At 36.2% G+C, this 11,432-nt stretch overlaps 1 protein-coding gene across 5 annotated transcripts in view; it reads left to right on the top strand.

Moving 5' to 3' along the window:
* Positions 1-10,464: 10,464 nt before the first annotated feature.
* Positions 10,465-11,432, top strand: part of LOC124143096 (SWI/SNF-related matrix-associated actin-dependent regulator of chromatin subfamily D member 1-like) — a 46,436-nt gene continuing 45,468 nt past the window's right edge. For all 5 annotated transcript variants that reach the window (XM_046511893.2, XM_046511892.2, XM_046511891.2 and 2 more), the window contains exon 1: positions 10,465-10,627. In XM_046511893.2, coding sequence (XP_046367849.1) covers positions 10,547-10,627 — 81 coding nt within the window. In that variant the 5' untranslated portion in view covers positions 10,465-10,546. The remainder of the gene's footprint in view (positions 10,628-11,432) is intronic.

The raw sequence follows: 11,432 nt of genomic DNA, 5'->3' as shown, positions 1-11,432 counted from the left end.
AACTACAAAGAAACAAAGAAACAAAGAAACCTGTTCAAATCAAAGAGTCCCCTGCGGTACAGGCAAACGGGGGTAACTGAATCAAAAACATTTGAATCCTTCTCGCTTTAATCAAGGTCCTTGCCCTTGAGGTGGACTAAGTCTGTCTCACAGTCCCTGAACCATATTATTTCCCTTCCGCGCAGCCCTTACTGTTGACAGAGACCTTAAATAAAGCAAGTGTAGATTTTTCCACAGGTTCTATGAATCTCCCATCCCAATGAGGCGCCTTTTCAATGTAAATGGAGTTGCTTCTTTCTGTCAAATTAATATTTTCAGAGACTAAGCGTTTGTCTAAGGTGGACGCTACTTCTCACAGTTTTCAACTTCAATTAACAATCGCGTTGCTCCTGAGGCGGACGCTACTGCAACACATTGACATATTTTCAGTGTGAGAAGAGAACACTACCGAATGGCAGATAAACAGATAAACTGAGGATGGATTGCGCGGAATATTGGACATAGCGCGCAGCGATCTGCTACCTGTTGAGCATGCCGGTCCGATCAGAAAGTTGTGCCCTCGTTGAAGCCATTGAAACGCACCCTACTGACAACACGTGTTCCTTCCACATGAAAATACATGCAGACGTCGGTCATCACGGTGGGCTGAGATGTTCGCCTTCTAAGTTCTAGTATGTTAACGTGAATCACAACCATCAACTCACACAGTTCGAGTTTGTCCGTGTAAGCTATGCTTTTGAAACGTTTGGAGGTGTTTACGTTTTATGATATATAAGTCGTAATTTTAATACGTTGTGACCCTAGATTCTAATTGTGATGGTATAGATAATAGGTCTTCAGCAACCCATGCTTGCCGTAAAAGGCGACTATGCTTTTCGTAAAAGGCGACTAACGGGATCGGGTGGTCAGGCTCGCTGACTTGGTTGATACAGGTCATCGATCCCAATTGCATGGATCGATGCTCATGCTGTCAATCACTGGATTGTCTGGTCCAGACTCAATTATTTACAGATCGCCGTCATATTGCTGAGTGCGGCGTTAAACAACAAACAAACAAAAAGATACAGATTCCTCGTGCTCCAGCTTTCATGTTGTATTCCGATTCACTGACACACCTTGACAAGCAAACTGATGGAATTTTACGACCGCTTCTTTAACTTCTTGTGGTCCTAACAAAACACACACACTGCCAGTATACATCTTACATAAATACTGCCAGTACACATCTTACATAAATACTGCCAGTACACATCTTACATAAATACTGCCAGTACACATCTTACATAAATACTGCCAGTACACATCTTACATAAATACTGCCAGTACACATCTTACATAAATGCTGACAGTACACATCTTACATAAATACTGACAGTACACATCTTACATAAATACTACCAGTACACATCTTACATAAATATTGCCAGTACACATCTTACATAAATACTGCCAGTACACATCTTACATAAATGCTGCCAGTACACATCTTACATAAATACTGCCAGTAAACATCTTGCATAAATACTGCCAGTTCACATCTTACATAAATACTGCCAGTACACATCTTACATAAATACTGCCAGTACACATCTTACATAAATGCTGACAGTACACATCTTACATAAATGCTGCCAGTACACATCTTACATAAATACTGCCAGTACACATCTTGCATAAATACTGCCAGTACACATCTTACATAAATACTGACAGTACACATCTTACATAAATACTGACAGTAAACATCTTACATAATAACTAACAGTACACATATTACGTAATGCTGCCAGTACACATCTTACAATAATACTGACAGTACACATCTTACATAAATACTGACAGTACACATCTTACATAAATACTGACAGTAAACATCTTACATAATAACTAACAGTACACATATTACATAATGCTGCCAGTACACATCTTACAATAATACTGACAGTACACATCTTACATAAATACTGCCAGTACACATCTTACATAAATGCTGACAGTACACATCTTACATAAATACTGACAGTACACATCTTACATAAATACTACCAGTACACATCTTACATAAATACTGCCAGTACACATCTTACATAAATACTGCCAGTACACATCTTACATAAATGCTGCCAGTACACATCTTACATAAATACTGCCAGTAAACATCTTGCATAAATACTGCCAGTTCACATCTTACATAAATACTGCCAGTACACATCTTACATAAATACTTGCAGTACACATCTTACATAAATGCTGACAGTACACATCTTACATAAATGCTGCCAGTACACATCTTACATAAATACTGCCAGTACACATCTTGCATAAATACTGCCAGTACACATCTTACATAAATACTGACAGTACACATCTTACATAAATACTGACAGTAAACATCTTACATAATAACTAACAGTACACATATTACGTAATGCTGCCAGTACACATCTTACAATAATACTGACAGTACACATCTTACATAAATACTGACAGTACACATCTTACATAAATACTGACAGTAAACATCTTACATAATAACTAACAGTACACATATTACATAATGCTGCCAGTACACATCTTACAATAATACTGACAGTACACATCTTACATAAATACTGCCAGTACACATCTTACATAAATGCTGACAGTACACATCTTACATAAATACTGACAGTACACATCTTACATAAATACTACCAGTACACATCTTACATAAATACTGCCAGTACACATCTTACATAAATACTGCCAGTACACATCTTACATAAATGCTGCCAGTACACATCTTACATAAATACTGCCAGTAAACATCTTGCATAAATACTGCCAGTTCACATCTTACATTAATACTGCCAGTACACATCTTACATAAATACTGCCAGTACACATCTTACATAAATGCTGACAGTACACATCTTACATAAATGCTGCCAGTACACATCTTACATAAATACTGCCAGTATACATCTTACATAAATACTGCCAGTACACATCTTACATAAATACTGCCAGTACACATCTTACATAAATACTGACAGTACACATCTTACATAAATACTGACAGTACACATCTTACATAAATACTACCAGTACACATCTTACATAAATATTGCCAGTACACATCTTACATAAATACTGCCAGTACACATCTTACATAAATACTGCCAGTACACATCTTACATAAATGCTGCCAGTACACATCTTACATAAATACTGCCAGTAAACATCTTGCATAAATACTGCCAGTTCACATCTTACATAAATACTGCCAGTACACATCTTACATAAATACTGCCAGTACACATCTTACATAAATGCTGACAGTACACATCTTACATAAATGCTGCCAGTACACATCTTACATAAATACTGCCAGTATACATCTTACATAAATACTGCCAGTACACATCTTACATAAATACTGCCAGTACACATCTTACATAAATACTGACAGTACACATCTTACATAAATACTGACAGTAAACATCTTACATAATAACTAACAGTACACATATTACGTAATGCTGCCAGTACACATCTTACAATAATACTGACAGTACACATCTTACATAAATACTGACAGTACACATCTTACATAAATACTGACAGTAAACATCTTACATAATAACTAACAGTACACATATTACATAATGCTGCCAGTACACATCTTACATAAATGCTGACAGTACACATCTTACATAAATACTGCCAGTACACATCTTACATAAATGCTGACAGTACACATCTTACATAAATGCTGACAGTACACATCTTACATAAATACTGCCAGTACACATCTTACATAAATACTGACAGTACACATCTTACATAAATACTGACAGTACACATCTTACATAATAACTAACAGTACACATATTACATAATGCTGCCAGTACACATCTTACAATAATACTGACAGTACACATCTTACATACATACTGACAGTACATATCTTACATAAATACTAACAGTACACATCTTACATAAATACTAACAGTACACATCTTACATAAATACTGAGTACACATCTTACATAAATACTGCCAGTACACATCTTACATAAATACTGACAGTACACATCTTACATAAATACTAACAGTACACATCTTACATAAATACTGAGTACACATCTTACATAAATACTGCCAGTACACATCTTACATAAATTATGACAGTACACATCTTACATAAATGATGACAGTACACATCTTACATAAATACTGACAGTACACATCTTACATAAATACTGACAGTACACATCTTACATAAATACTGACAGTTCACATCTTACATAAATGCTGACAGTACACATCTTAGAATAATACTGACAGTACACATCTTACATAAATACTGCCAGTTCACATCTTACATAAATACTGCCAGTACACATCTTACATAAATACTGCCAGTAAACATCTTACATAAATACTGACAGTACACATCTTACATAAATACTGCCAGTACACATCTTACATAAATGCTGACAGTACACATCTTACATAAATACTGACAGTACACATCTTACATAAATACTGACAGTACACATCTTACATAATAACTAACAGTACACATATTACATAATGCTGCCAGTACACATCTTACAATAATACTGACAGTACACATCTTACATACATACTGACAGTACATATCTTACATAAATACTAACAGTACACATCTTACATAAATACTGACAGTACACATCTTACATAAATACTAACAGTACACATCTTACATAAATACTGAGTACACATCTTACATAAATACTGCCAGTACACATCTTACATAAATTATGACAGTACACATCTTACATAAATGATGACAGTGCACATCTTACATAAATACTGACAGTACACATCTTACATAAATACTGACAGTACACATCTTACATAAATACTGACAGTTCACATCTTACATAAATGCTGACAGTACACATCTTAGAATAATACTGACAGTACACATCTTACATAAATACTGCCAGTTCACATCTTACATAAATACTGCCAGTACACATCTTACATAAATACTGCCAGTAAACATCTTACATAAATACTGACAGTACACATCTTACATAAATACTGCCAGTACACATCTTACATAAATGCTGACAGTACACATCTTACATAAATACTGACAGTACACATCTTACATAAATACTAACAGTACACATCTTACATAAATACTGACAGTTCACATCTTACATAAATACTGACAGTGCACATTTTACATAAATACTGGGGTGGTCGGGTAGCCTAGTGGTTAAAGCGTTGGTTCGATTCCCGACATGGGTACAATGTGTAAAGCCCATTTCTGGTGTCCCCCGCCGTGATATTGCTGGAATATTGCTAAAAGCGGCGTAAAACCATACTCACTCAATCACTCATAAATACTGACAGTACACATCTTACATAAAACCTAACAGCCGATGTAATTATGTAATAAGTAAGTACTTCTTGTGTTTTGTGTCATTTCAAAATGTCTATTGATCAGTCAAAGTCATGCAGCTTGTAAAACGGATTAATCCAGATTAAGATAAAATTATATTTCTTCCGGGAAAAAAAGGTTTGTTTCGGTGACTTTCTAATTCAAAACAGTAACGAATTAAATGCTACTCCCGACCAGTCAATGCACAGCAAAGCTGTGGTAATTTATGAAAACTAATAACAACAAAACAATTTCGTTAAATGTTAATATGATAATAATTATTATTATTATATCCAAAATGTTTCTAAACATAAATGCCTTGAAGTAACATAATTAAAAAACAATAACAACTTATAGAAAAAAAATATTGTATCAAATATGTGTCAAGTATACAAATGCTTCATATTAGTAAGTTGGGGGAACTTTAATGCGACAAAAATATGATAACATATTCAAGATGTATTTTTTTATTATTATTTTAGAACTAAATGTCAGCCCCTCATATGGGTCAACATTATAGATTGCAACTAGACCCGAAAAGGCGACAAATGACAATGTCTAAATGTGAAAGGACATCATATAACTAGTAGTTTTTGGTCGTTGACTATGTGACACTATACTATGCCTCAATCAATGTCAGGTTCAATGGCCGTCAGTGTAGCATTTCAAATATGAAGAGTCGGTACGAGAACCCAAACCGACTCTTTCAATCGCACTACCATCAATGAAACCCTTAAACCACCCAGTTGTAATTAACAATCTCATATGTATTAGGACAAACAGGTTAAATCTAAGCATCAACTTGAATATCAGGCTAATCGTCAATTTGATCTTTAGTAACTGAACGATACGGCCCTAACATGTTCTGTGCCCCGTTTTTTAGGCACAATGGTATAAACTTGGCACTGTAATAACAAGAAATATTACGGAGACTAAATATAAATATGTCCTTGTGTCCTAGTAGGTTAGTAGATATTTTGACAAACAAGGTGCCTGGATATGGGTTCCACTACAAGTACTCATAGTCGTGTGTACTCCATTCTGTAGTCGTGCTGTGCTTAACTGTCCCTGTGATGAATGTGGTAAGGAGATATATGGGTGTATTTTGGTGGTGAAAATGTTCCGAGTAGTGGGGAAGGTATGATCTTCCGCATTCGCGGTGAAGTGTAAGGATGCTGCCTACACCCAGTGATAGCTCAGTTACCGTAGAGAGGCTGTTGTGGTCACAGGAACTCGTTATTGGTCAGTAAATAATAATATATGCCCCCTATATTTCAATGCCCGCAGTACACAATATTACATTGTATGAGACATATTGGACACATTTCAAATAAATTAGTTTAACAATGATATGTTAAGTTTGTCTGTCTGTTATTTAACAAAATGTTATTATTGGAGTGACAATCAGAGCTTCATTGTATGAACTTCATACATGGAGATTTGAAATAAGGTAAGCTTACATTTCGATTGTAACAACTCAGTTAACAATATCAATATCGTGTGCGACCACCATTTGTGTTCATACGGGCGAGGCAGTGGCAACGCATTGATGACATCAGATGATTGTGGGATGTTGTTCTCAATGTCAACTAAAGATTGGACCAACTGAGTTATAGTTACCGGCTGGTTCTGGTCCTGTGGTAGGTGTCGTTTCATCTCATCCCAGGCAGATGGCAGGACGACTTCCGGCCATGACAGAACAGCAATGTTCTGCTGCCCCAGATAGCCTGTTACAACACGTGCAACATGTATGCGGGCATTATCCTGCTTTACATCTAAATTGAATATAATTATTATAACAATTTCCGCATGTTATCAGAAATCTGAGAACCACTATAAGTTGATAGCAGTCAGAATTTCCCTAACGAATGGCCACAATATATTCTATTGCGATAACACCCCATACTATTAAACTTCCACCCCAAAACTGACGACTTTGTTAAAACGTTCTCCTGGACGCCTATATACCATCGCACGACCACTAGAGCTGTCCAGATGAAACCTGGACAGAATACAGTCCCAGTCTTGTCTTCTGAACCTCAGATGCTGTCAACACCAAGTGTACGGTAGTTTTATGGTTGTCATGTGGAGGACATATCCAACTTTGACGCATCAGTGACAAGAATGATGTCATATGCAATTCCCTATTTTGACATTACCATATATTCCCGTGTTTTTCAGATGAACAATTGACTTGACTTTGCATGTGTTTGTGACAGTGCCACCGGTGGGGCAGCATACGCTCACCTTTTCGCGAACACATGCTTATGATATAGTCGGAATCGTACAATCGACTCTGCTTTTGGTTGAGATTTCTCATGAATATGGAAAGGGTTTTGTCACTTTCATTTGGATCGAAATCCTTAGAGCCTCACTTACAAAGCCGCGTGTGACTAAATGCGAACGTCAAACCCAAATGTTCTCGCACGGGATAATTAGTTGGTATGTTATTCTAGAATATGGCATATCAGAGTAGAATACAGACACGTATACAGGAAATAACCATATACAGGTATCCAGATAATCTGTTGAGCCGAACAGTCCTTGTATCCCCTTAATGTCGACGTCATGCAAGGAAACAACAAGTATCATCTTTTAACATCTTTTGGCCCCACAGACTTTTGGCTCTCGGGGCAGACATTCTATCCATTAGACCTCGGAGGTGGTCCTTTGAATATTCACAATGGGTATTGGTAGCCTTTTATGGGCATTCAGTATATTTTGTTACGCCCATGGGTTCAGTCAGTTGGGTATTTTCAAAACAATGAGTATACTTTATAAGAAAAAGTATTTCTACTGTTTCCGGTGACTTGTAAATTTCATCTTTTCACACACGCCACCAATTGTGCCACATGACTTATGCTCACGACAGCGAAATGCATGCTTTTGTTACAATAACAGAAATGTAAGTAGAACTGTAATGCATTATCATATGTGTCATTCGTTAAATATAGATGTGTAAAGAAAGACAATCACGAAGGTTGAAATGGCTAATTGGGTAATAACACACAGTTTTGTCTTTTTTTTGTTCGTTATACTTTTCTAAATTACTATGCATATTTGTTAGCAAGCAGCTAAAATTATTTTGGTAATGGTAGTAATATCTTACGTTTAATACGCACATATATACGCAGCTCTGCGGTACAGGCTGTGTGTAGGCCTCCATGCATCTTTTATGATTGTTGTCATATTCGTTAGTGGAGATAACAGAACACTGTTAAGGGGCTATGTCAGTGTGATGTAATGAAAGCTGAGCATTTATGAAGCGAGGAAAATCAAGCACTATCAATACTTTTATTGGTTCGTTTATAGTTTGAATACAGCAGCAGGGCGAAAATCTCTACTTGTTCGGTTCATATATCTACTAAATACAGTTTCTGTCGGAATATTTTGGTATATATATAGGGTCTTGGAACTTGGGGGTATACGATATTGTCCCTGCGAAATAAAATTCAGAATAGTTATCTTTTGGACTTTACTTTTGCAGTGTTTCGTCGACTGTATTCAGCCTTGTAACTTTTCGATAACGTTTGTATTAGTGTATGGTATAGTTTCTTTTGCCCGGCAATTAATAAAAGGCGACTACATGTGGTCAGGCTTGGTGGCTTGGTGGATTGCGTTTCATCGTAACCCGATATTGTGGGTCTTTGCTCATAATACCAGTCACTATTTTGTTTTTTTCTAATCCAGACTCATTTATATATTTGCAGTCATAAAGCTATCATATTTTATACAAATAGCCACAGAGAGACATGTTATTATCATTCAAGTGGTTTGGTTAGGATAATATACAAAACAATATCACGGGGGCTATGTCCCACGCAAATATCGTTTGCCAGACAGTCTTGACCAAGACTACATTGTACTTGCTCTCGTCGCATTGAAAGAATAAAGTTCAGTCAAGGTCACTGGTACTGAAGCTTCTAAAATGTCACTGAAATATATAATACCGACCGCAATCAGGTTTATTTGTATTTTATATTATTATCACACTTTGCTTTTATATAGGTGAAATTTAGTAGGGCTCTTTAATTTTTGCGTCAAATTATGCCATGAGGACTGTTCACCGATACGTCAGTTCGGCTTCGTTTATGACAGCTTTTTAAAAAACCCACTTAAAGTATTTTTGTAAAATATGGTATTTCCAGACAGGCACTAGATCTTCTGATTTTACTTATATTGTCTTTTGAATTAACCTTTCATTAAAACATAGCACTGAATATCCTGTGAATCTTCTTAAAATAAATAACAGAATAGTGCCGGTCCAAACAAAGTGAATTTGTGCAATATCTTAGTGGAACGATAGAAAGTTGGAATCAGCAAATATTTGAACAAATCATTCTTTAATTAATATATCTGTACACGTAATTGTGTATATGTTCTTTTCTTAGGCAATGGCAGTACCATCTTGCCTTCACTGTTGGTGGTGTCAAGGACCTAAATGTTTAGGTCCGTGGTGGTGTGAGGATATAAATACTTCAACTATGAAAAGTTTCACTCGTTAACACAATAAATATCTTCTATGTACCATCATTACGAAAACTAAATGATGTATGTAGTATTGTACACCATGTAATTAATCTTGCTGAATTTTAAATTAAAATGATTCATAAATACAATTAATTTACTATTGTAAGTAAGGTAGTTGTGTTATCGTATGTGCTAATTCCGTGAACAGTCCTTATGGAATAATTTTACGTTAACCTAATTCAAAGCCCAAACAAATTCGTCTAGACACCTAGATACCTAGACCGCACACTCATATTCTCCTTTTCGCGTAACTGTTGTCTCCTGGTTCCACCTATGTCCTGTGGGACACCAGCTCAGCCTTTTCAACGGCTACCCATTGTTGATAAGTTGGTGATAATTTAAAAAACGTTTTCAAAATGACCTACGAAACATCATTTTGTACAAACTCTCTCTGTTAGTCAATGGATTGTGAAAAGGGAAAATCAATGTTCAATTAATATTTTATTAAGGATACTAACAGTATGATGTCGATCTTTTTTCGTTTCCTATTTGCGATCACTTTGCATGTATCCTACCGGAAGCTGTCTGTCTGAGTTCCGGTTATGCCGGTGAACTAAGGGATGTTTTATTCTTAAATTCGTGCATAATTTCATTCATCATGCAGCAACCACCACCACAGCGATACCCTTCACAGGGTCCACCCATGAGACCACCATATACCCAAGCGAGTTACCCACAGGTAAGCCAGCTATTTCTGTATATTCGAGGAGACGCGGGCATTCTTGAAACAAAGGGATATTACGTTTTGTAGTCGTCTCAACTTTGCCAGTGCCTATCTTTATCCGTTGTAATGAATGATACATGCTCTTGCAGTTGATACCTATTTGTATCATAACGGAGTTATTTATGAATGGTTTGGGTGTGAGTTCGGGGTTAGGCTCCAGGTTTTACCCGACAAACGCCAGGCTTCGTCGTGTTTATCATTCACGTTTCTTATTTTCGCGGCGATGGTAAGATTCGCTTCCCACATTCCTGAATAATAGTTGTTCAGCACGACGGTTAAACATAGGTGTAAAAATAAAGATATGAAAGCTTCTAACACTGTCATCTTTAGACTGAATTGTGTGATTGCGCATGCATTAACCATGGGATATGCTTGTATCAGAGTATATGGGACACATCAATCGAAGTATAAAAACACAGTTGAGCTGTTTTCTGTACAGTGAGAGTGAGCATGTCAAAACGGCTGTACATCAAAATGGATTAACAAGTTTAAACGGCTAATAACAAAAGTCAAAATGTCTATCTATTCTATACATATAGTGAACATAATTGTGGAGTAGTTCACTTTAACGGCACACTTTTTCGGATTTTGATTGCGCTGAATGGATGATCAGACTCACATTGTCAGCTTGAAACTAAGCTAGGCTAATGAGTTTATCTAATTAGCCAACACTTTGCCAGTTTATGCAAATATTTTTATTTACAATATATGTACATTGTATAGATATATATTATTTCTATTTCAACATAATTCATGGGGC

Source organism: Haliotis rufescens, unplaced genomic scaffold (assembly GCF_023055435.1).
Source record: "Haliotis rufescens isolate VD_foot unplaced genomic scaffold, xgHalRufe1.0.p SCAF_10, whole genome shotgun sequence".
In the NCBI taxonomy this organism is placed as follows: domain Eukaryota; kingdom Metazoa; phylum Mollusca; class Gastropoda; order Lepetellida; family Haliotidae; genus Haliotis; species Haliotis rufescens.
The sequence above is the reverse complement of the archived record's forward strand: the minus strand, read 5'-3'. Positions and strand labels throughout refer to the sequence as shown.